Source organism: Bactrocera tryoni, chromosome 1 (assembly GCF_016617805.1).
Source record: "Bactrocera tryoni isolate S06 chromosome 1, CSIRO_BtryS06_freeze2, whole genome shotgun sequence".
Taxonomy (NCBI): domain Eukaryota; kingdom Metazoa; phylum Arthropoda; class Insecta; order Diptera; family Tephritidae; genus Bactrocera; species Bactrocera tryoni.
In genome coordinates this window covers 4,139,383-4,164,828 of record NC_052499.1, presented here as the reverse complement: position 1 = coordinate 4,164,828, position 25,446 = coordinate 4,139,383, and the positions used below count along the sequence as shown (strand labels likewise).

Sequence of the window (25,446 nt, the reverse complement as noted above, 5' to 3'; positions counted from 1 at the left end):
AAAACGCATAAAGGCATTCGTGACGGCTGGCGCGCACAAAGGCAAAGGCGAAAAAATTGAATTTAAATCAACCGCAACAACTTCAGCGACGACGCCATAAGGACGATCCCGAACGCGTGCCACTTGCGCGCATAATAACTTACAAAAAAATAAGAAAATATAGAATAAAATGTATAATGGGATCAACAATCAGCTACCCTTCAGAAAGTAAAGCCAAAAATAGGCATGAACGCAACAGCCGCATCAGTGAAATAAACATGCCAGCACACACACAACCATACGCATGCGCACAAGTAAATACATATGTATGTACATATGTATATGTTGAAGCATTGACGACACATTGATCCAAGGTAGCAGATATCATTCAACTCTATCACATGTTGTTGTTGTTTTTTATATTTAGATAAGCGCAAGGATCAAGTATTGTGAAGTAGCATCTGTTTGTTTGGTCCGACTTCAAATTAAGGACAGGCAATAAACCGGTTGCCTGGCAAGGATAACAACAACGTTGGTGCAGAAGACGCTACCTTAAGTAAAGCAAAAACAACGTTCACAAATGCCATTGCAGCCAAGCGTGCTGTCCTGTCTTGGTTGGTTTGTTGGAAAGAAGGAAGAAATATTACAAAGAAAGCATTGAGTAGGTAGTAACCAATTGTTGTTGCACGTTTCATGTCTTCACATTTTTGCCTTTATTTCGAAAATTGGAAAATCGGCATGCGCCAGCTGCTTTTTGCTTTTCAAGTGGATAAGGATTTAAGGAAACGCTTTTGTGTATGTACAAATATGTATGTATGTAAATGCTGAAAATAGGTTAGGCATGTGCCTATACATACATACATATGTATGTATATAGAGTCAACCATATATGGTATATGTAGCATGTAAAGTACTTAACTGTGCTTAAGGACATAGTCTGTATGTACCTTTACTGAGCAATAATAGAGTCAGACTCCAATCCGTATACCCACACATACATGTACATACATATAATCTTTATCACATTTATTGTAAATATATCTAATATTTGTATGCTTTTTTCCTTGCAGTTCGTCGCTCACCATCCTCCTGCCCGGGTCCCAACAACTTGCCACCCCTCCAGTTCCACACCGTACACGGCGACAACATACGGATATCACGCGACGGCACTTTGGCGCGTCGGTTCGAAAGTTTCTGCCGTGCAATCACTTTCTCAGCACGACCGGTACGCATCAATGAGCGCATTTGTGTGCGTTTCTCAGAAATTTCGAACAATTGGAATGGCGGCATACGTTTCGGTTTCACCAGCAATGATCCGGCCACACTGGAGGGTGCGCTGCCTAAGTACGCGTGTCCCGACTTAACGAATCGTCCCGGTTTCTGGGCGAAAGCGCTGCACGAACAGTATTGCGAAAAGGATAACATACTTTATTACTACGTCAATTCGGCTGGGGATGTGATCTACGGCATCAATAACGTGGAGAAGGGTGTCATATTGAGCGGCATCGATACGCGTGGCTTACTCTGGACTTTGGTGGACATCTATGGCAATTGCACTGCGATTGAATTCTTAGATGCCCGTGTCTATATGTATCAACAGAGCGGTAATGGACTCGTGGCCGCCGGTGTAGCATTACCTGCCGGCAATGGTGGTGTTATTGGTGCTGGTGGCACATTGCCTGGTCCACAAATTCCACTGAATCCACATCACCCACATCAGCAATCGCGTCGCTCATTGCCAGCAGTCGAGCAGGATTTGGATCGTCATGTCTTGCCTTCAATGCAATCTCTGAACATCTCCATGGAACAAATGCCGTTTGCACAAGATATGGCCAATGGTCTGCCACCGTTACGTTACAATGCCAACGGCCGCCTTATACCGGTACCCTTTCACATCACCAAAGGCCGCAATGTGCGTCTCTCCATGGATCGCTTCATAGCGTCACGCACAGAGAATGACTTCTGCCAGGGTTATGTGTTCACAGCGCGTCCCATACGCATCGGCGAGAAGGTGATTGTACAAATACTTAAAACCGAACAAATGTACTTGGGCGCATTGGCGCTGGGCCTTACCTCTTGTAATCCGGCGGGACTGCAACCCTCCGACCTACCCAACGATTCTGATTTTCTGCTCGATCGTCCCGAGTATTGGGTGGTGAGCAAGGATATCGCCTCACAACCACAACGTGGTGACGAGATCGCCTTTTTTGTCGCGCCCAATGGTGAGGTGACCATTAGCAAAAACAATGGTCCGGCTGTTGTTGTCATGCATGTCGATCAATCGCTGCAGCTGTGGGCTTTCCTCGATGTTTACGGCTCCACACAGTCGGTGCGCATGTTCCGCCAACAGCTGCCCAATATGATTAATTATCCACAACAGCCGCTCTCCGCCGCACCGTCGACACAACGCCTGCCACAACACGGCAATATGTCAATTGCTGAATCGATGAATAGTCTGAACAGTCAAATGTCTGAATCGCGCAAAATGTTGCACACGTCTGCACTCACTGTGGCATCACACAATACCATGAACAGCTCAGCGGCGACACTAGCCTCCATCACGGCCAATGCGGCGATAGCGGCTCAAACTCATTGTAATGTACCTGCAGCGACGGTGTCGACGGTCACGCCCGTCACCAAAACTAATGGCAATACCACGGCGACGGCAACCGGTCACATGATCAGTATGCCATCAAGTGGTGATCTCATACAAATTCAGCCGAACGGTGGCGGTACTGTATTGGTTGTGAATTTGCCACCTGCGAACTCGACACACGAACTGAATAGTGTGAGTGGTAGCGGTAATGGTGTGAGCGCGACAAGGCAACCAACATCGGGTGTACTGGCTGGCGCTTGTTCGACAACGATGACCAATAATCAGTACATTGAGGTGAGTAACAACGCAACTGTAATCAAATTACTACATACTTAAGCTGAAATACCTACCATATAATGCCAACAATTCTAACCTATAATTTAATTTATTTACCTTTCATTCTTTTGCAGCCTGTGACCTCGTTGAACGGTTGCAATTCCACTCAGGAGATGAATAAATGGAAAGACACCGTCGACCACAGTGGCAATAGCAGCGCTGGCGCTGAATGCACAATCTGCTACGAAAATCAAATCGACTCGGTGCTCTATATGTGCGGACACATGTGCATGTGTTACGACTGCGCTATCGAACAATGGCGTGGCGTCGGCGGCGGTCAGTGTCCACTGTGTAGAGCCGTCATACGTGATGTTATACGTACGTATACCACGTGAACGGCACAGTGAGGCACACCAAAATAGTAATACAAAAAATTAACCTGAAAACAGGTGAAATGGAATGCAACAACCTACGCTAATGCCAAATGTAGAGCCGATTTTTTAAATTAACAATTTCGCGTTGCAACAAAGCGTTAGATTATTACAATAATATATAAAACAATGAGAATGTGAGAGTGTAAGAAGATGAACACGTAATTCCTACTTTAGCTGAAATTGTCTCCTAACAAAGTATATAATACGCGTATACCAAAAAGGAAGCAAACAAATATGAAAAAGGCTATTAGGCAACACTAAAACCGTCAAGTGCTTAAATTAAGCATACAAATTGTTACTCGCAGTCAAAGACAGATGAGATGAATGAAAGATAATCGATATATGTATGACCGAATGACTAAACAACTCGCAATTTTCTTAGAAGACTACATACATAATTAATAAAAAAATGCAACAAAAAAACACAAACAAAAGCAAAAAATTGTCCAAAAATATAAGAGAACACAGCACTTAGGATTAAAAATAAACTAAATTGTAATTGAAACGTATTAAATTATTAGTAACATTGAAAAGCAGACTAGAGTACTTTAAGAAAAAAGCAAAAAAAATAATCTGACTTAAAAGCAAAAGAAAAACAAAAAAAAAACGCATTTACTCTAAAGCAGAGCAGGACACGTGTAGATTTTGTATTTAGTACCTAGCAGTTAGAACTTAAATATAATGCTACGTCAAACAAAGACCAAATGCAGAGTAGTGTTCAAACTCCGCCAACAATTGAAACTGAACGCTGTTAACATGCAAATTGTAAATTTAAACTAAACTCGAAAGATAAAATGCTAAGCGCAAATAACAAATAACAAAATAAAAAAATAATTAAATAACAATTGTAACAGAACAATATTCTAAATTTGTGATTTTATAAAAGAAAAGCAAAAAAATTAGTATAATAATTTAAGCAACATTTATTGGCGACGAAATTATAATGAAATGTAGCTACGAGTAATATTTAATGCAATAATATTTCAATTTTATGGTGTTTTCAAAAATGTGAAGTCCAAAAAATATTTGTTTCGCTTAAAGTTCACTTAATATTGTGTGATTAATTACAAGGCTGATTGAATGTTGAAAGTTTAGCTTGAGTTTCTGCGTTAAGATGCTTCATATAGTTTTCTTTAATGAAATTAACTATAAATACACATATTTGCTTGTTTTGCTGAAAGTATTTTGGAGTGTTTATTTTTAGTGTCAATCAGAAGATTTTTTAAATTGCGTTAATAACCAAATCGGCCTTTTCCTCGCTCAATTAATCACATAATATTTTTATTGATAGTTACTATCGGTATTGCACACTCTCTATTTGCCGTTAGTTCAGCATTTTTTAATAAATCGTGGAAAATTCCTAGTTACACAAGTCAAAGCGCATTTCTAAAGCGTAATATAAAAGAAACGTATAAAAGTCAGTTTCTTGCATGCCACATTTTTTATGTATAAACAAAACTGCCACAAACTGTTACAACTATTACAACAAAACTTTTGAATGCTAAAAGAAACTTGCTATTATTTGCTATTATTAATGGCACAATAAAAACTGCCTAACAATATAAAAAACACAATGAATCACAAAAAAACGATCTTAAAAAGTTAACAGCATTATCTACTTGTATTTCTTTCTTTAAGATGCTTGTGTAATTTTGTTAAAAAATAAAATTTCGGATTATACATAGTTGGAGAGGAAAATACTTTCCGTATTGTACATATTAGTGTACATACATATATACGCAGATTACAGCAAGCGACTTATCGTTTTTCACCAAATATATATGAAAAATCAAATTTTTATAATGAAAATTTCGAATATTTTGATGAAATGAAAAACATTACAAACATATTATTTATGTGTATAAAGTGGCAACACTGTTAGTTTCTTTTTTATATTATTAAAGAAAACAGAGTAACTTTTATATTTTATTAAAAAAAATCATTTCAATAATTTATTAAAAAGCTGTACAATAAATAGTATAGCTATACATTAAAAGACATTTAAGGATTATTTGCATGTTAAGCATTACCTCTACTTGTCATTCGATTTGTTATCTATTGTATTGTATTTTCCTCAAGTTTATAATGAACAATTTACGGAGCAAGATAGTTTTAGTTTCCTATTTTAAGACTTTAATATTTTTTATACTTTTGAGAAAATTATACATAAATGCTTATGTTTAGTATTAAGTTATTTTTTGTATTAATTTCTAGTCAACGAATATTAAAAAATAAAAATATAAATAATTAAAAAATAAAATATGATATAAATTGTGTTTAAAGGCACGAAGGAAAAGTGAGATTTAACAATTTGAAATAAATGCAAAAAAATACATATACATATATAGTGATCATGACTAATGATAAGGAAATGAAATGATAATAAAATAATAAATCCTAGTTTATATAATAAAAGATACCACTATTGTTATAAATGACGACAAGCCAACTATTTTAATGCCAGTTTTAATTAAAATATAAAATGCTACCGAATTAAAAATTTTTAGGCTTTTTAAATAGCAATTCTAATATGGAAAAACTGAAAGAAAAATTAAATCAAAATCAATTTTAACTATGAAATAATCATATATGTATGTACATATAAACTAAAAACGAAGAACTTAAATAACACGAAAAAAGAATTTAATATGACAAATGCCTAATTTATTATTTTTGAAACAAATATATTTAAAAGCAAAATTAAAAGTTTACTTTATTGAAAACCAGATGTTAACAAAATATTTTTAGTGACAATCGTGCGAGTTCACTTCCGCCAAACAATTGTACGATTTATGTTTAATATGAAAACTCGCATGAAATCGTTCGTTTATTTATTTTTACAAATTGCTGGCAACCAATTATATTAGAAACTTTTCCTTTTGTTTTAAAATAATGCATGTTGCTACACAATGGAACACTTGTAAAGATTTGAAACACAGTTGCATGCATAGCGCCAAACAATATATATATTTAGAAACTATACAAACCTAATTAAACACAAAAAAACTTACTACACCCATACAAACAAACCTAAAGACATAAGACATTAGTGGTTAGAATTCGCCTTAATTTTTTGTTATTTTTTGAAGTGATGGTATAAATGCATATATTTTATGTTTAAATAAAGGTGTCACGTAATTACTTTAAATAAAAAACTGAAATGCACTGACTAGGTCTTAGATTGAGCCACATCGGATCACACTATGGAATTAATGGTGTGTTAGATTCGTAATTGTAAATTATATTATATTATAAGATTAAAAATCTGAAGGAATTTGTTTATTATTATATAAAAACAATGGACGATGATGATTAAATTAAAATGAATATTAAAATATAAAAATCACGATTGTAATGTTTTTTCATGATAAAATAAGCCAAAACTGATAATGAAATGAGAATTGAAATCGACTTGCTAAATATTCGTTTCGAATAAAGCTAAGCAAATAAAGTTTAAAAATACCAAAAAATAAAAATGAGTGTATATTTGTAAATTTGTTATAATAACAAGGATATCAATCTAATCAAAACAAAACAGTGGGTAAGTAATTCAGACAATAACTAATTCATGTGTGTTATGTTTGTATTCCCAAAAATTACTCTCACAAAAGACATTTGAATACTACATTGTGACAAAAAACTACCCGGAAATTATAAATAAAACGTAAAATATTTAATTATTTATCAATGTTTAATTTGTTTTGTCGCCTTCAAAGAATTCCCAGCTACATGTAATACACACTTATGCCAACGATTTCTTCAATCCTCGAAGCATTTTTTAGGATGGCCTTCAGCTTCAGCGAATTCAGGTAAAAAAAATTCTTCGTTTAATTTTGTTACTATCGAAACTCGAACCTACGATCCTGGCACTTATACAAGCCCGGTTATATTGAAATATAAACAGAAGCCTACCGGATATTATATATAGCTTTTGTTGCTGTTATTATTGTATTCGTATTTATTGGCAAGCTCCTGCTTAAGTCACAGGAATTGATTCAATGTCGTTCTTCTTTAAAGCTTCCAATGTAGGCTAGAATCGGTACTTAGACAATAAAACAAATGCACAATGGGCTTTTATTGAGGCTTTTATCGAAATACACAATTTTTATTATTAACCTAATTAGATATTTGTACATACAAACATATGTTTACATATTTATATATATTCATTGGCAGAGTGCACCGCACACATAAAAAAGTAAAGACTTTTTTATTTTAGTTAATATATTTATATATACATACATACATATAATTGAGGGCTAATAAGATTTAATAAATTTACTATCGCACTTATTGAATTATTGATCAAACGTACCATAATTTACGTTCTCTGGCGTAAAGCTATATAAATTAACTTGGCAGCCCTGAATGTGTACTGTGAAAAATGTCAACTGGACTAAAAATACTGGAGTAATATTTGACAGAATTGTTTATTGTGCTTAATTTCAATAATAAATAGTAAAAATTACTTTTAAACCAGTTTTGTATTAAAATAAAATAAAAACTACTTCAAAATGGATAAATACATGCCAATTTCATGGTATATTGGCACCGAGTGGACTATGCCGGCTAAAGGTTTGCGCAAGCAAGTTCTATCCTTGGACAATTTCAAGTTTTTGAATAAACCTCATTTAGTGTCGAAAGTTGTGATAAAAGTGGAAGAAGTGCAAAATTTAAATGGACGTGAAAGTCAATATCTATCCAATGAATTAATTGAACAAGAGCAAAATGTAGAAATAGGTAGTGCTCTCACACCGGTTGATTGCTATGTAGAGCTGCTTGTGCGACAACTTGTGGTTGGTGAACGTGCCCGTTGCTTCATTGCCACGAAAAAGGAAGAAATAAGATTCATTTTGACTCTGATAAGGATAGAAGAAACAAAGGAAATATATAAATTAAATGTTGCGGAGATGTACGCCATCGCAATGCGTTACAAAGAAAACGGCGTAGTTATGTTCAAGCAGTACCCTTACTTTGCTCATGCTTATTTTTCACGCGCCGCTAAATTTTTGATCTCATATAAACCATTTGAAGGTTTAACGGTACACAAAGATGGTATATCGAGTGAGGAAATGCAAATGCTTTTTACGCAAATACAGACCAATTTAGCTGCTTGTTTGTTGAACGAACAGCGCTACGAAGATGTACTATATCAAACAAAGTTTGTAGAAGAGCACCCAAATGCAACAGAGAAAAGCATTTACAGAAGGGCAATGGCATTTTATCATCTTAAAGAATTTGAAAAAGCTCAGAAACTTATTGAGAGTGTTTCAAATTACCAAGGAAAAAAAGAATTTGCTAAACTTCACCAACGTTTAGGGGAAAGTTGGAAAACCAGTAACGAGCAATATAAGAATGTAGTGAAACGTATGTTTAGTTAGACTGACAAAAAATGTATACTTTTAAGAAGAATGATGTAATAAAGTTGTAAAAATAAGAAAGTAAACCGGAGAGAAAATGTTTTTTTTATTGAGTGTTAACAATGTATTTAAATATGTATACATCACTTCTTTTTTTCCTGCGCTTTTTTCAGCTTCTTGTTTTTGAACCTTAAACTTGCCGGTAAGCTGGCGCGTTTCCTTGAACTGCTTTCAGCTTTGAAAAGCTCTGCGAAGTTAATTCAATATATTACTAACAAATTTATTTGAAAGAAATAAGTTATTTGATTCTCACCTTCATCAGGATCTTCGCCAACTTCCTCTTTATAATATTCTGCATCGTTTTCGGGATCGCTGTCCTCTTTCGTTTCATCACCAATAGTTGCAGCTTCGCTCTTATGTTTTTTGCGTTTGCCTGACACTTCTTCTTTTGCACGCAAATTCCGTTTACGGTTCTCTTCTTGTACTTTTTTTCGGTATTCTTTTAGTTTTCGTTTCTTCTCTATCATTTTACGTAGTGTTTCCTTTTCCTCTTCCGTCTTGACAATGTGATCGTGATAAAGTACTTCACCGGTTAGAAGACCTTCCTCGATTTTCATTAATTGCATAGTTAAGCGTGGACCAATTTCAAACAGACGCACCGCTGATTTATTATCCTCCAAATTGCCTTTACGTTTAAGAGATTGTGGCAGAACAACTTGCGATTGCTCATCATCTTCCATTTCCGACTCTGAAGCTCCACCGTCTCTGTAAGGATCGTTATATATTAAATTTAAATACCATTTAATCAAAATATATTAACTTACTGCATTATGAAATCAGCAATATCTTCACATTTGGATAAATTTGGTATTTTGCCCATTACAAGCTTTTTAACGCCTCGCGTTAAGCCGACTGGCACCACTTGAACGGAGTAATGACGCATTTCGATTAAATTTGTTTCCGGTGTATATGAGAATAACACACAACGACGGATTGTAGCAATGTTTACCTATTTTATAAATAAAACCATAGAATAATATTTAAAATAAATAGAATTTAAACCTACTTGTGCTAAATTGATTGCGGGAAACATATTCTGGAACGTGCTAGCCATTAATTTAAGATGTTTACCATCACCTGTGAAATTATTCATAATAACGAGTGGTGAATGTTTAAACATATCATCGTCCACAAATTGTCTTTTGCTTGTTGAAAGCACATCCCGCGCCAGGGTGAATTGATGCACCTGTTGTCAATTTTGTTGTATTTCCATTAATTATTTAAATTATTTGTAAAAAAATTTACCTTAAAAGTAAGTGTAGGACCGCGCGGCATGCGCACAATTTTAAATGACAACTGGGATGTGGCTTTATTAAATATACCCATATGGGAAACATGAAAGAAACCACTCATTGCCACAAAATCTTTAATGCGATTAATTTTCTTCTCTTTTAATTGTAATGCTGTAAATGGTTCCATGATTTTTCGAAAATCCAATGTTAAATCGGTGATATAGGGACAAGAAAGCCCTCGATGTATTACAAAAGAATGCGGTGCTTCCACCAGTTCATTAGATTCTTTTTCCTTGAACGCTGCTGTGCGTTTTTTAGGATGTGCTTTCTTTTTAATTTTGCCCATTTTTATATTTCACTTTATAAATTTGATCTATATATTATAAAATCTACTTTATTCAACTTGATTTATTTGAAAAAGAATACAAATTATAACTAAACTATTGAATGAATCGCATGAGTATCCTCGTGTTTACAATCTTCTTCTTTTTAATTATATGCTATTCACCATGACTTTTAAAGACTCTCAACTGTGAATAGACTATACCGTTTTTTAAAAAGTTTTATGTAATTAATATGTTTAATTTATATATATATATTTAATTATATATTTAATATGTTTATATGTTTAATTTTTTTTATTTTTTCACATACACACACATACATATCATATTTTTGTAAAAAAAAAATATATATAGTATGGACAATAATAATTGCATCTCGGCAAACCATTAATTTTTTTTCTGTTGGTATTATAACCAAACGGATTAAAAAAGCTTAGTTTCGGAAATATATTAACAAACCTGTATCGATCCGGTACTTTGCGGTTGTTCTCCCGTTAGCATTTCCGACTTATTGTTATTACCGTTCAAATTATCCAGAATTTTATTTCCAAAAACATACTCACATACATTTACATATATACTCTCAAAGGGAGTCCATAAAACAGTAATGTTTTAATAAAAACATATCTTAAATTTACATTTTTGTTGTTTTAAATTTTACTTTATTTATTCAGATACACTTAACATAGGTAAATATAGCAAAACACAATATAATTGCTTTAATCAATCAATCGATTAATTAGGTTTTTATTTTTTAAATGTATAATCCTCAATAATGTACAACTGGCTGTTGCATGTTGCATCGCTTTTATTTAATTTTTATTTTTAGTTCATATAAGTTCACCAATGTTAATTAATTATTACTCGGTTACGCATTTTCTGTTTGCTATGTCTTCCTCTCTACCATTAGCTCCACGATATTTTATATTTTAGCTTCCCTTTATGTGGTGGGTCCACACCCTTACACTATCACCAATTAATTATTTCAAGAGCTTTTCGTTCCGCCTACAGTAGACTACCTTTGCTGTACCGCTTTTTTCTCGCCATGCTCTTGTATATATTTATGTATGTATATGCACGAGTATGCATTACTCGCTGCGTACAGTATGTATGTATGTTGGTGTTTCGAGCGTTTATTTTTGATTACTTTATAGTAATTTTATATAAAATTTAATTTTTTTGTTTTAATTAAAAAAGCAGAATAATCACTTTTGCAGTTTTTTGTGTGTGTTTTTTTTTTCTTAATTATAATTAATGTTTAAATTAATTTCGTTTTCTCGCATTTGTTATTTTTAATTACTTTTTACTAAAACATTTACAATAGTTGTAAATATCCTTCGAACAATAAAAAATTAAATTTAAATAGAGAATTTTGCATATCGCTTTAATTAAGTTAATGTAAAAAATGTAGCAATGGTTTTAATAAAAAGTGAATTATACATTTAACTGAAACGATTTAATTAAGCAAATGTCGGTTAAACAAATTAGCATCCTTTGAAAAACACACTTGCTCAAACTAAACTATATACATTATATATTTATGTATATACGAGCGCAAGGAACCAAATAGCAAGTGGCGTTATTGATTGGGCTACGGGTTGTGGTGTATATAAAATTGCATCACTAATATAATAACTCAGTTTGATTTTTTTTTGTATTGAAACTTTGTGGAACAACTTCTTCAAAGCGTTTAAAAGAGCTGGGACGAGTGCGGGGTAGTTCTCTAAGTGTAATAATAGCATAGAGGGGAATTCATTGCTCACTTCATTTTGTTTTCGTTTTTTTATAGAAAAACCACGTTCAAATTATAAATACATATCTATATTATACTTTTCTTTCAATAAATTTCAACGGAGTTTCACTATTTTCTGCTTCAATCATTCCTCATTGCCTTTTAATAAATTGTAGGTAGTATTAATAATTTTTGCTGCATCTATATATGTTCTTCTGTTTATGTTTTGCTGTCGTTTGTTGCCACTGGTGTAGTTTGGAATTGATTTGGATAAATTTGGGGGAAACTGTGGTCGTAGTTTTTGTATTTTTTCATTTATTGCAGTTTTGTTGGTTTTTGTTTTTATTATTTATGCATAGATGACATTTAAAAGTAATGCAGGACGTGCATAAGGCGGTCACTGACAGCACTGCTTGCGTACATCGGCTGTAACAGTCGGCTTCACATCGATGGGCTCCACATTTGGACGAATGACATCACCTTCAGGCGGATCTCTGATTTGTTTTTGCGATACGATACGATAGATTTCTAAAGACAAACAACACAGAGTTATATTCTAAATTTTCACACACACCATAGGAATTTCATTTCAATTTCTTACCTGTGAGTATATTTTGGAATGCAGTTTCAACGTTCGTCGAATCAAGGGCAGATGTTTCAATGAAACTTAACCCATTGCGTTCGGCGAAGAGTCTCGCCTCATCCGTCGGCACGGAACGCAAATGTCGCAAATCAGATTTATTGCCAACCAACATAATGACAATATTTTGATCAGCGTGATCACGCAATTCCCGCAACCATCGCTCCACATTCTCATATGTCAAATGTTTGGCAATATCATAGACAAGCAATGCACCGACAGCGCCACGATAGTATGCAGACGTGATGGCTCGATAGCGCTCCTGACCAGCCGTATCCCAAATCTGCGCTTTAATCGTCTTGCCATCAACCTAATTGTGGTAAATTATAGCAAAGTAATTAGTACGTGCATATGTTAATAGGAGAGTTGTGGTAGGAGACAAATTAATTAATAAATTGAAATGAGATATCGTCTATTATTCGCACTAATGCGTTAAATATCTGCATTGGTAGTGCTAACTTGCGAAGACTATGCATTTATAGCTTTGGAATATTTATAAATGCATGCCAACAGACTAATTATATTTAATAACATAATACTTTAGAAAATTTCATTTACCTCTATGCTGCGCGTTGCGAACTCTACGCCAATTGTCGACTTCGATTCCAAGTTGAATTCATTGCGCGTAAAGCGGGATAGCAAATTACTTTTACCAACGCCGGAATCGCCGATCAGCACAACTATAAATTAGAATTGACAGAATTATTAATTTAAGCTGTGTAAGGGATGGATTACTTGCAATGAATGTGTAACCCGTGGTAGTTCGTAGTTATAATAATTAATAGAAAAGTATTGCATACTATGGAGTTTAAGGCGATTCTTATTTCAAACAATATTTTCAGAAGACTTACGAGAAAGTAACGGTAGAGGTAAATGGTAACAGTCGCTAAATGCCAAATTAATCGCTTACACCGATATACATATGTATGTATGTACGTATGTGAAAGTATTATTTCTGTTTGATTAAACGTAGGAGTACATACATACATACATATATTATATATAACATCGTTGATAAACACTGCTTTTCTCTCTAAAATATACTCGTGTGTATGTATGTGTTGCTTTTAAGAATGTGGGCAATTTAAAATATCTTGCATTAAGTTCATTCTATGCTTCTCTTTATCTTTATTAAAATATTTTTTCTTCAACAGTTCGCACTTTGTTGATAACTGAGTAGCCAAAGGGTATGATTCACCAAATTTGGGGATTTGAGTTCGGAGTGGTATTGAACTCGCGTAAGCTTGCAATGACCACGCCACCCAAGCGTAAAAAGTAAAGATTTTGTTTCAAATAAAAGACAAATATAATAAAAAAATCATTAATAACGAAGACAAAATAACCACTCAAAATATTATATTTATTCACACGTTACCTTACCAGCAAACATAAGCTCATACTTATTAACATGTGTATGTTTCATATATTCTATGTATGTATGTACATATATATTTTCTGTACGTTCTTCCATTGTCATTATGTACATAGCTACATACTATGTTATTACAAGTGGAGCAAAGTTATGCGTAATAAAATGCAATACAAGAAGTTTTTAAGGAAAACACATTAATAATAATACATATGAGTGCATATGTATGTATGTACGAATAGGTTATATACATAATAAAATATACGGGTGTTGTGCGCAATTATTGATGCTGGGAAAGAAATCCGGTCTGTTGCACCAACAACAACATAGAACGTGATGAGAAAAACAGAGAAATTATTAATATAAAAGCTACAAAGGAAATTGTCTGATAAAGGCATAATAACGATGAGGCGTTTGTGGAGGGTGGTATTTCTTACAGCTGAGAAAACAAAGGGAACATCTGAAACGTCACAGTAATAGATTTTGGGTCTATGCTTTTCAAACAGAAAAATTGGAAAACTCTTGAAAAAGAACTATAAACATATAAAAAAATACAATATTAAAAAACACAATCAAACACAATTTGATAAAAAAAAACATATATGTACATACATATATATGTACTATATATATGTACATATGTACATGTGTATATTTATCAATTATTTTAAGATTTATAATACGGAGATAAAATGTGATGTAAAACTAAAAGCATTAGTAGGAAACTGTCAACACTGCGGCTAACGCGTCCGAAATACTTTATGCAACGTGTCACTTAGCCAATTGTCCAATAACGATAGCAAAGCAAACGTGTGTTTGTAGCAGAACATGCAAGAACAAGAGTATATTACGGCATGCAATAGAATGCCGATTAAAGTTGGACGTCTGGTTTTACTTGGATGCATGTGGTTGAAAGTAGTCACAATGGTAGTTATTGCAGCTGACTATTATTAACCAGCGACTTAGAGGGCGGTAAAAACAGCTGAAAGGAAATCATAAAACAACTGAAGATATACTACTTACACACAATGCATCTTTCTGAAATGTCTTCGGCATTCTATTATCGAATTAATTAAGCAGCTAACAATTTTAAATAGTGTGAACTGAATGTTTATAATTCTGTTTTTGTATGAGAATAACGAAACATAGTTATACTTTTATTAAGGCTAATCTGTGTTATCTTTACATACTACACATTTCCACTCAATCTGTAGGCTGTTCAATTGAAACAATCAAAATTCGAGCTAGCACCAACCAATTTCACATGAGCTACGTCATCGCACGGTATTGATGAATGACTCTTTAATTTTTCTTCCACTTTCATTGCAACTTTTTCACTTTACGTAAATTAATATTTTTACAGATCCATCTTTACATATAGGTGATGGAAACACAAATAAAATATAATTACCTTTAAATAAATAATCGTATTCATCCTCTCTAGTACCCATGATTGGCTGTGAATTATTTTTTCAACTGTTTTCGGTGTAGCTTCTTCCTCTCTTTTTTGCTTTGGCTATGCAATTGGGTGACCTGCGTTTATCCTTTTTGAGTTACTCCACTTGTTTTATTTTCCAAAAATTTTCTTCTTTATCGTCGGTTTCACTTGGAAAGTTTCTTTTCGCTATGTAATTTGCGTATCTTTTTACTACTCTTTCTCAAAAGCTCTTTTTTATAGTAATAAAAAATTCACGATTATTCACCGAAATGCGATGAAACACACAAACACATAAGACAGTGAAATCAAAGGGCAATGCGACGGTCCAGCGGATGGGTGACAATGACGACGACGTTTAACGACAGCACAGACCGTAAAACCAATGAAAGAAAAAAAGAAAAATATTAAATTAGAAAAAATTACGGGGCGGTAACTTTTTTCCACTGATTGACAGGCTGCTGCTTCTACTTCTTCAGCATTTACTTCTACTTAATTGTCTATACTGTGGCTTTATTTCCATCGGAATTCGCCTAAATTTTTCATACACAATTTGCCAAGTTACACTTAAAAATATCGCTTATTTGTTATTTCTATCCCCTTATCAAAGTTTAAATCTTAATTTTAATCATAAATGTATGGAAACAATTATATTTGTTATGCTTATTTAAACTTTTCAAAATTAATCACCTTTTTACGCGACAACTACGACGACGACACAAGAAAATATCTTCTTCTTCTCTGCTCGATGTGCCGTTGTTCAATATTAAATATGGCGTGCGACGAAGGCGAAAATTAAAAGGTGAAGAGAAAAAGACTCTATTACTTTTCTTTGCTCTACTACGATACATTCGGAACATCTCCAACTTGATTGCATTGATCGTTTCTTTAAATTTATTAAAAATTATGTTTTAGCTTTACAATAAAATGTGATTGTCCACATAATTCAACTGAGCTTTGATGCTAAGAGAACCGTTTTGGCAGTTTTGCGGTTTTTTCCTTTTTCTTCTCTACGGACTGAAAATTATTTGCTAGATTATTTTGAAAAAGGATAATCGCTGAGACCGACTATTTTTTAATCATAAGACAAGTTTAGTATGACATAATAGATATTTACTTATAAATATATACACACATTTTTATTGAAAATTCATCTATTTCACGAAGTTTATTTTGACTCACTATAACTAAATAAAAACACAAAGCTTTGACAATATGTGGAATATAAATTTGCTTAATTTTTTATCAAAAGTAATCATAATAAATTAAATATTTTAAATAATATTCGATAGAAATTTATTGTTAAATACTTAAATAATATAAAAACATAATAAGTATAGAGTATTTCGTAATACACACTTCATTACTGATAGTTTTACGCTCACTAAATTTAAATTTTTATTTCATTGTATTTAAATTATGAAAGCTTCGATTTTTGTAAAACGTAGTTTTGGGGTGACCACTATATCTCCGAACTGGATCCTCTGAAATTAAAAAACCAAACAGATTTCGTTAAAATAATGTTAAATCTGGTAATTAATCGAAGAAACAAGAAATATGCATTTTTTTTGACAAAATGGCGTTTTCTAAAAACATCGCTTTTTGACCAAAATTTCGGTTTAAAATTGTTTACAGAAAAAAAATGTATCATTGAGAAAAAATCACCAATTAATAAAAATATATTTAAGAAGCTCGTGTTAATAATCGGTTAAGCAGTTTTCGAGTAATGTTGGTCACCGACTTTGAAAACACCACTTTGACAAAAACGCGTTTAAATTTTGGGAAAACATTTCCAAAGACTCGGAAACGCCTGTTCCAATTTTTGAGTAAAATACACTATGTCAAAATATTTATATATACATATGTATGTATGTACATATATACATATGTATATAATATAGATGGACATGAACATTCATCATTTGTTGTAAGACTTAAAATACGGAGATAAAATGTGATATAAAACTAAAAGCATTTATAGGAAACTGCTAACACTGCGGCTAACGCATCCGAAATACTATACTTTATGCAACATGTCAGATAACCAATTATCCAATATCGATAGCAAAGCAAACGTGTCTGTACAAAGCAGAATATGTTACCGCATGCAATTGAATGCCGATTAAAGTTGGACGTCTGGTTTGCTTGGATGCGTGTGGTAAAAGTAGTGACAATGGTAGTTATTGCAGCTGACTATTATTAACCATCGATTTATTGGCAAGATTAAGATAAATCTATGTTTTACACGGGTGTATAACGTAATGCCGACAATCAAACTACCGAAATATCAAAACACCGACTAATCAACGACAAATCAAGAAAAAGAGGCGTTGTTCGTTCGAGGCCTTGCGGACTTGAGCCTCCGACCACGAACACGCTCAGGATCATAACCCTTAGTCAGTAGAACTCTTTTTCTGTGCTTCGATAGAAATAAGGGCGGATAAGGTAAAATATTCTTCACATGTCGGCATTTTGGTTTGTCGGCGTTTTGGTTTTTCGGTATTTTGATTTATTTAGATGATTTAAATTTCGATGTGTCCGGATTTTGAACTTCGGTATTTTAAGTGTATCCCTCTCTACACATTAGGCACTAAATTTGGAGGCTGTTCAATTGAAACAATCAAAAGTTGGACTAGCACCGACCAATTTCACATGAGCTACGCCATCGCTCGGTATTGATCCATCTTTACATGATGATTGTAACACAAATTAAATATAATTAACTTTAAATAAATAATCGTATTCATCCTCTCTGCTACCCATGGTTGGCTGTGAATTGTTTTTTCAACCGTTTTCGGTGAAGCTCCCTCCTATCGTTTTGCCTTTACTATGCAATTGGGTGACCTGAAAAAAGGAAAATATTAAATTAGAAAAAATTACGAGGAAATAATTTTTTTCCACTGATTGACAGGCTGCTATCTTTACTTCTACTTAATTGTCTATACGGTGGCTTTATTCCCATGAATTCGCCTTAATTTTTCTTATGCATTTTGCTAAGTTACACTTAAAAATATTGCTTAATGTATTATTTCTGTTTCCTTAATTCCCCTGAATTTTAATCATAAATATATGAAAACAATTATATAAGCTATGCTTATTAAAACTTTTCAAAATTAATTACCTTTTTATGCGACAACTACGACGACGACACAAGGAAATATTTTCTTCTCTGCTCGAGTGCCGTTCAAAATTAAATATGGCGTGTGACGAAGGCGAAATTTAAAATGTAAAAAGAAAATTTACGCTATTACTTTTCCTTTCTACTACAATATATTCGGAACATCTCCAACTTTATTGAACGTTACTTAAAATTTGTTTAAAATTATTTGGTATTTATCTTCATAAATAACTATGAATCAATTACATTTTTATCTTTACAATAAAATTATAATTGCCATAATCCAATTGAGCTTTAATATTACTTAAACCGTTTTGACAAATACAAATGGTAAGTGATGGACGGTGAGAAGAAAATGGCTTGCTATTTCTAATCATTAGACCAGTTTATATTGAAATGTTGTAAGCTGGCTTTAATCCGTGTACGGGTCTTTGGAAACTACGTAGTATGATATAATCGATTTTTACTTATAAACATATATTCATACATTTTTATTGAAAATTCATTTATTTTACAATGTTAATCTTACTATAACTAAAAAAATAATAGCATATAGCTTTGAAAAATTAGCTTAATTTTGTATCAAAACTAAGCACAAAACATTTAATCAATTTTAAGCTCTATTCGATAGCACTTTATTGTTAAATACTAAAATGGTATAAAAACATAATAAGTATAGAGAATTTCATAATACACAATACATTACTGTGAATTTTACGACCAGTATGTTCAAATACTTTAAATTTTTGTTTCATTATATCTAAATTATGAAAACTTCGATTTTTGTAAAATATATGCTGGGCCCAGTAATAAAAGGCCACCAGTAATATAAGTTAATCGCGAACCAAAACTCCAAAATGCTGCAAAGACATCAACGTGAAAATAAATGTTGGGATTGTTTGAATATGATACCTACAAATACAACCAACAACAGGACCAATGGCACGTGCCAAGGCACCCAAAGAACGGAAAATTCCGAGCACCGAGCCTTTTTGATCGGCATTCCCATAGCGCGAAACCAATGTGGTTAAGCAGGTAACAGCAAAGGCTGTGGCTAGAAGTGTCAAATGCATCAATAGTTTATAAACTCTTTTGAACACAATAATTTTAGGTAAACTTACAAACTGCAAATAGAAACATGCCTGCATATAACAAACGTCCATCTTTCGCAAACCCAACTAATATAAATGCAGGTACAATAAGATACAAACTAAATACAGCACAAGGCTTTGTCGCATGAGGAGGTAGCCTCCGAACAACCCCTCCTTGCAGAATGGCCATTACAATACCTACATTAATAAAAATAGAAAAGTTATATAAAAATACATATTAATTCAGAATACATATAAATACATAAATACCTGTCATAAGAAACATTTTTGCTTGCTCCATAGAATTGTAGCCGAACTTGTGATACATTAGGAATGTAACAGTGAATTCCAAACCGGAATACAGAAATAGGTATAAGAAGTAAATTAGTCCTATTTTACGTAGTGCTAATATTTCGGCTTTGGATACTTTCTTAATTGCAGAGAATCTATTTATGTAAACATGTTAATAAATTATGTAAGTTTATTAGTATGAAACACTTATCGAAAATATTCTTAGCTGTCTGATTGTTAAGGCGGGAGTACAGATTTTATTTTTTTAGATTTGCCTTTGTCTTAATTTAATATATAAATACCTTAAGAATGTTGCATCTAAATAATTATATTATTAAATTGAAGTTATGGCTATTTTTATATGTATCTTATAAACGTTTTCCCCATCTGATTTCGAAACTTTAAAGCAAAACTCACGTTTTCTAATTCGGTGCTTCTCATAACTTTAAAACTATTTCACCGATCGAATGTTAAAAATTTTCATTTACAATAAAAAGTCCTTCAAAGCGCTCCCAAAAAGGAAAATTTAAAATTTGAAAGTTGTGAGGGGGACCACAATAAAATATGTCGAACTATAATGTACTATTAATTTGATTGATTTTAACTGTTTCATAAAAAAAAAGAAAAAAATTGTTCTTGTTTTAAACATATTAAACCTCTTAACCCTCCTTAAGAAAATTTAAGCTGTTATTCTACTTCATAAAGTTTTCTTGTTGTAGTTTGTGTGTTTTTTCAAAGATTACTTATATACGCATTTGCTTTTTAATCTTTAACAAAAATTCTTCAATTGTTAACTAAAAGTAGTTTCTTATCTAACTTTGAAAAACGTGCACAGTGCTAAAGGGCTGACAAATATGCGGCAATTAACATACTATACTTCACAAAGAGGATAAAAAATTTTAAACATACATAGATAAGAGCACGATACGATACGTGTACGATGGCTGTAACAGTAATTAAAACAATGTGCTATTCATATACTTACATAGAACTAGAAAATATATTTTCTGTAGCACAGTTATAATAAGTATGTATTGTATATTAGTTTTGTTTTATTTTATACGCACTTGAATATTGACCGCACGTCCAGTAATTGAATTGCATATGACATCGCCGATGATATCTCTTTAACACGTTTCTCCTGATATACATATGTATATAGTGTATATTTTCAACTTGTAATCCTTTAATCTAACAATTACTCACCTTTGGTAATGTTTCCTTCAGACCAAATGCTATGATTCCTAAATCACATAGAGCAAATGCGAAGGCACATAATGAAGGTGCCAAATACCAAGATCCTACTGATTTATTTAAAGAACGCGCAAATAAGGCTCCAATTGTGGGGCCAGCAATGAAGCCCACCGAAAAAGCGACACCCACAAGTGCCATACCAAATGCACGTGTCTTAACGCTGGACACATCAGTGATAATTGACATGCAAAGGGATATGTTACCTTTGCTGATCCCACCGACAAATCGTGCTAGTACAAAAAGTGCAAAATTACTGGAGAATACCCATAGGAGGTAGGAGAACGCAATACCGCTCTGTAAAAAACACATCAATAGAAATAATTTATTCTGACAATTGATCGGTATATTTAATACTTACCGCACAAAGTAACATTAGCGGCTTACGTCCATAATAGTCAGATAGCCCACCAACTATGGGACTAGCTACAAATTGTAAAAAACTGAACATGGATCCCAAAAAGCCACCATATAACACCGATGTGTATCGTTCTGGTGCCCCAACAAGTTGCTGAAACCAATGTATTCGCTGCGTCAGCAAGTTATACAAACCAGAACTGTCATTCTGACGGTAATGCTCGAGCAAGGAAGGCATTAATGGGAGGATCATGGTAAAAGCGAGTAAGTCAAACAAAAGCGAAATAAATATTAAGGTCACCATTGAACGCGAATTATTTCCAGCAGAATCATCACTATTTTGAAAACTATTAGTCAGCTTCTTATGGCTTTTTGTGGTAGGCACTTCTGCATCGTTGTTGTTAATAACTTGATTGCCATTGCGGCTTTTTAATGTAGACGTTGCAGTCATGTAGTTTTAAATAATTGTGTTATTTATTAAATAAAAAGATATTGCTTTTAGCTTTTACGCTAATAGCTACTTTATTACTTTTTGGCGAATATTACAGCACAACAGTCATATGTTAACCGGATTGGTTGGTTGACTACACATTTGTGAAGTGAAAGTTACTCCAATCATAATCTGCACCGACTAATATATGCAACAAGCTGGCGACGAGAAAAAAACAACTATTGCTATAAACAAAAACATTGTAGTATTTAAGTGTTGCCACGTTATATGAAAATGTGTTACATTCAAATGGGTACTGTGCGTAGTCAAGAATGAATTTTTCTGTCATTCTTGGTGCGTAGTTATATTTTAAGGGCCACTTTCTCAATGTCTGGTTAAACGCTTAACTAGAACTTTATCGGTCCTGAATACGGATTTCTCTATGTCTGGATATCAACCATCTGTCAGTTAAGTTTTGGTACACTTTACCGAAAGAAGGAGTCTTGGTTATAAACTATATTTTGGTCATATTAGTTTTAATTTCACTGGTTGATTTAAACTTTGTAATTTAACTTTCCATTATATATGTTTTACTTTAATTTGTAATACATATAATATATTTCTATAATATTTTATTTTAAATATGAAGTAGAAATTAGAATTTCAAAGAATTTTTTCACAATTTTTAAAATTTTCAGTTGACTATCCTTCATCTTCTTGCTAACTATTGAGAATAGGTCACTGTAAAAGAAGTAGAATTTTTTCTGATTAGATTCACAGTATATACATTTATTTTGACCGGGCTAATAAAAAATTAATACAATTTTGTTTTCTACCAAAAAAAGTAGATTACATTAATAAATAATGTCAAAAGTAACAGTGCAGGATATTGAAGCTGTGGACGACTATTGGGGACCCACTTTCCGATCCATTTTAGAAGGTATTTACGACTACTATATCCACCCACTATTAAAGTCTTTACTCTTCAATGTCATTACTATAATAAAGGAAATAACACTGAATCAATTTCTGAACAATTGGAGCAACGTATACGTAGTCATGATAAGGATATTGAACGCATCTGCAATCTATATTACCAAGGATTTATAGATTCAATACAAGAATTGTTGCAAGTGCGCACACAAGCTAAGCAACTTCATGAAGAGGTTCATACACTGGATAGATCGGTGCAGCAAATAAGCGCATCTGTGTTGCAGCAGGGGCAAGATTTAGTGCGTGCTCGTCAAATTGAATCAAATTTGGCAAGCGCTATTGATGCACTTCAAGCCTGTCTACCTGCACTTGAGTGCTATATTAAATTTACCCAACAAGCAAACAATAAGCAGTATTATCAATCGTTACGCACTTTGGAAACTTTGGAATCACAGCACTTGGTTGGATTAAACAATTATCGTTTTGCCACTCAAATTCGCCAAGCAATACCGGTTATTAAGGAAAATATAAGGCGATCCGCTGAAGCAGACTTTCGAGAATTCCTGGAAAACATTCGAAAATTTTCACCTAAAATTGGGGAGGTGGCTATTACGCATACAAAAAAATTGCAAAAACTGGATATCAACGCAATTATTGAGGAGCATAAGCTATTGCGACAGCAGGACAATCGTGATGAAGAAAATAATTTGAGTGCACAAGATTTAATAGATTTCTCTCCAATATATCGTTGTTTACACATTTACATGGTATTAGGGCAGCGTGAGTATTTTGAGAAGGATTATCGTCAACAACGACGCGATCAGTCCAAGCTAGTTTTGCAACCACCACCGGGTATGCACGATAATTTGGAGGCTTACAAAACTTATATTTGTGCTATTGTCGGATTTTTTATTGTGGAAGATCATGTGAAAAATACAGCAGGCGATGTTGTAACAACCTCATATTTGGAGGATTTATGGTCCACATCGTTAACGAAATTTGTAAATGAGATTAGCATGGCGTCATCATCTTGTACGGATCCAAATATTTTGCTACGTATAAAAAACTTAATAATGCTCTCTATAAATACTTTTAAATGTTACGGATACACAGTGAATATGCTATTCGAGTGCCTTCATAATATGCGTGATCACTACAACGAGGTGAATATGACAACATACCCACGTTATAATAAATGCATTCTTATATGTTATGTTAATTTATAGGTTTTGCTGCAACGTTGGGTTCACGTCTTTCGCGACATATTGGATAAAGAGCAATTTCAGCCCATGATCGTTGAAAATCAGGAAGAATATGAGTCAATTATTGAACGCTTTCCATTCCACTCGGAGCAATTGGAAAATGCGGCATTTCCTAAGAAATTTCCTTTTTCGCGTATGGTACCTGAAGTCTATCATCAAGCAAAGGAGTTCATGTATGCTTGCATGAAATTTGCCGAGGAGCTTACACTTTCGCCAAATGAAGTTGCAGCAATGGTTCGTAAAGCCGCAAATTTATTACTGACACGCAGTTTCAGTGGTTGCCTTTCCATGGTATTTCGCAATCCAAGTGTAGCGCTCCCACAACTAATACAAATTATAGTTGACACGCAGTATTTGGAAAAGGCTGGCCCATTTTTGGATGAATTCGTTTGCCATATGACCAATACGGTGAGTAACATTTCGCAAACACCCTCGGCTATGTTTCATGTGGCTCGGCAGGAAGCTGAAAAACAGGTTGGCGTGCGCATTTGTTCGAAAATAGATGAATTCTTTGATTTGGCAGCATACGATTGGTTACTTATCGAACCACCAGGCATTGCATCCGCTTACATCACTGACATGATTTCTTATTTGAAGAGTACGTTCGATAATTTTGCATTCAAATTGCCCGGCATAGCGCAAACGGCTTGTCGACGTACCTGTGAGCACATTGCAAACAAAATTTATGATATACTCTATGATGAGGAGGTGAAACAAATATCAACTGGTGCACTACAGCAAATCAATTTAGATCTGTTGCAATGCGAGTTCTTTGCAGCGTCCGAACCTGTACCTGGTTTACGTGAAGGCGAGCTTTCCAAATATTTTCTCAAAAATCGTCAATTACTGGACCTACTCATTATGGAGGAGTGGAGCACTTATTTACATGATTATGGCAAACAAGAAAATCGCTATCATTTAGTACATCCACAATCGATTATTGTTATTTTGGAAAAGATACGCGAGGCCGATAAGAAGACCATGTTTTCGGTATTGCGTAAAAATGATAAAAAGAAGCTCTTGGACACAGTGCTGAAACAATTGAAACATCTGACTGAACGACAGAATTAAACCGTTAAAAACTTTAGACCGATACCAATAATATAATTTATAAATATTTTACTAGGAAATCAAAAAGCTCTAACGATTTTATTTATTATTTTTTATATTCAAAATAGAAACCGGGAAAATTTAAAATTTTTCTCTCAAGGGCGCTATGAATATAAGTTGATCAAACTTTTTTGTTGCATAACATG

General features: G+C 33.4%; 6 protein-coding genes and 1 long non-coding RNA gene across 9 annotated transcripts in view; 3 read left to right on the top strand and 4 right to left on the bottom strand.

The window, feature by feature from the left end:
• Nucleotides 1-3,393, top strand: part of LOC120780731 (protein neuralized) — a 39,038-nt gene extending 35,645 nt beyond the window's left edge. For both annotated transcript variants that reach the window (XM_040112998.1, XM_040112993.1), the window contains exons 2-3: nucleotides 1,050-2,869; nucleotides 2,986-3,393. In XM_040112998.1, coding sequence (XP_039968932.1) covers nucleotides 1,050-2,869; nucleotides 2,986-3,246 — 2,081 coding nt within the window. In that variant the 3' untranslated portion in view covers nucleotides 3,247-3,393. The remainder of the gene's footprint in view (nucleotides 1-1,049; nucleotides 2,870-2,985) is intronic.
• Nucleotides 3,394-7,668: 4,275 nt separating this feature from the next.
• On the top strand, nucleotides 7,669-8,736 carry LOC120782572 (peptidyl-prolyl cis-trans isomerase CPR6). Its single transcript, XM_040114910.1, has one exon. It carries the CDS (start codon nucleotides 7,800-7,802, stop codon nucleotides 8,664-8,666), a length of 867 nt encoding a protein of 288 aa, XP_039970844.1. The 5' UTR covers nucleotides 7,669-7,799; the 3' UTR covers nucleotides 8,667-8,736.
• LOC120782571 (protein Peter pan) lies at nucleotides 8,728-10,386 on the bottom strand. Its single transcript, XM_040114909.1, has 5 exons — nucleotides 9,951-10,386; nucleotides 9,712-9,891; nucleotides 9,470-9,654; nucleotides 8,959-9,410; nucleotides 8,728-8,892 (listed from the first exon to the last, which is right to left on the bottom strand). Exons 1-5 carry the CDS (start codon nucleotides 10,281-10,283, stop codon nucleotides 8,789-8,791), a joined length of 1,254 nt encoding a protein of 417 aa, XP_039970843.1. The 5' UTR covers nucleotides 10,284-10,386; the 3' UTR covers nucleotides 8,728-8,788.
• A 1,694-nt stretch (nucleotides 10,387-12,080) lies between these two features.
• LOC120782180 (ras-related protein Rab-11A) lies at nucleotides 12,081-16,227 on the bottom strand. Of its 2 annotated transcripts, XM_040114320.1 has the most exons (5): nucleotides 16,148-16,227; nucleotides 15,434-15,689; nucleotides 13,212-13,333; nucleotides 12,615-12,963; nucleotides 12,081-12,541 (listed from the first exon to the last, which is right to left on the bottom strand). In XM_040114320.1, the coding sequence occupies exons 2-5, from the start codon at nucleotides 15,471-15,473 to the stop codon at nucleotides 12,411-12,413; spliced, it is 642 nt and encodes a 213-aa protein (XP_039970254.1). In that variant the 5' UTR covers nucleotides 15,474-15,689; nucleotides 16,148-16,227; the 3' UTR covers nucleotides 12,081-12,410. The 2 variants fall into 2 exon arrangements, with proteins under 2 accessions (XP_039970254.1, XP_039970253.1); XM_040114319.1 differs by lacking the exon at nucleotides 16,148-16,227 and having other exon boundaries at nucleotides 15,434-15,915.
• Nucleotides 16,228-17,386: 1,159 nt separating this feature from the next.
• Nucleotides 17,387-18,669, bottom strand: LOC120782181. Its single transcript, XR_005706234.1, has 2 exons — nucleotides 18,579-18,669; nucleotides 17,387-18,301 (listed from the first exon to the last, which is right to left on the bottom strand). It is a non-coding gene; the product is annotated as an uncharacterized LOC120782181 (long non-coding RNA).
• A 501-nt stretch (nucleotides 18,670-19,170) lies between these two features.
• On the bottom strand, nucleotides 19,171-22,270 carry LOC120782178 (major facilitator superfamily domain-containing protein 10). The gene is made up of 7 exons (XM_040114318.1): nucleotides 21,570-22,270; nucleotides 21,164-21,505; nucleotides 21,025-21,098; nucleotides 19,937-20,112; nucleotides 19,697-19,864; nucleotides 19,492-19,629; nucleotides 19,171-19,435 (listed from the first exon to the last, which is right to left on the bottom strand). Exons 1-7 carry the CDS (start codon nucleotides 22,014-22,016, stop codon nucleotides 19,341-19,343), a joined length of 1,440 nt encoding a protein of 479 aa, XP_039970252.1. The 5' UTR covers nucleotides 22,017-22,270; the 3' UTR covers nucleotides 19,171-19,340.
• A 589-nt stretch (nucleotides 22,271-22,859) lies between these two features.
• LOC120782176 (exocyst complex component 6) lies at nucleotides 22,860-25,327 on the top strand. The gene is made up of 3 exons (XM_040114316.1): nucleotides 22,860-22,935; nucleotides 23,004-24,091; nucleotides 24,155-25,327. Exons 1-3 carry the CDS (start codon nucleotides 22,860-22,862, stop codon nucleotides 25,259-25,261), a joined length of 2,271 nt encoding a protein of 756 aa, XP_039970250.1. The 3' UTR covers nucleotides 25,262-25,327.
• Nucleotides 25,328-25,446: the final 119 nt, after the last annotated feature.

Coding starts and splice junctions, on each gene's coding strand:
- LOC120782572 (XM_040114910.1), top strand. CDS start 7,800: ATGGATAAATACATGCCAATTTCATGGTATATTGGCACCGAGTGGACT.
- LOC120782571 (XM_040114909.1), bottom strand. CDS start 10,283: ATGGGCAAAATTAAAAAGAAAGCACATCCTAAAAAACGCACAGCAGCG. Junction 9,655..9,711: donor CCGCAATCAATTTAGCACAA/GTAGGTTTAAAT, acceptor TTTATAAAATAG/GTAAACATTGCTACAATCCG. Junction 8,893..8,958: donor TGGCGAAGATCCTGATGAAG/GTGAGAATCAAA, acceptor TTAACTTCGCAG/AGCTTTTCAAAGCTGAAAGC.
- LOC120782180 (XM_040114320.1), bottom strand. CDS start 15,473: ATGGGTACTAGAGAGGATGAATACGATTATTTATTTAAAG. Junction 13,334..15,433: donor ATACGATTATTTATTTAAAG/GTAATTATATTT, acceptor TCTAATTTATAG/TTGTGCTGATCGGCGATTCC. Junction 12,542..12,614: donor ATTCCAAAATATACTCACAG/GTAAGAAATTGA, acceptor GTTTGTCTTTAG/AAATCTATCGTATCGTATCG.
- LOC120782178 (XM_040114318.1), bottom strand. CDS start 22,016: ATGACTGCAACGTCTACATTAAAAAGCCGCAATGGCAATCAAGTTATT. Junction 20,113..21,024: donor GACGTGCGGTCAATATTCAA/GTGCGTATAAAA, acceptor TTACATAAATAG/ATTCTCTGCAATTAAGAAAG. Junction 19,865..19,936: donor AAAAATGTTTCTTATGACAG/GTATTTATGTAT, acceptor TTATTAATGTAG/GTATTGTAATGGCCATTCTG.
- LOC120782176 (XM_040114316.1), top strand. CDS start 22,860: ATGTCAAAAGTAACAGTGCAGGATATTGAAGCTGTGGACGACTATTGG. Junction 22,936..23,003: donor TTTCCGATCCATTTTAGAAG/GTATTTACGACT, acceptor ACTATAATAAAG/GAAATAACACTGAATCAATT. Junction 24,092..24,154: donor TGCGTGATCACTACAACGAG/GTGAATATGACA, acceptor GTTAATTTATAG/GTTTTGCTGCAACGTTGGGT.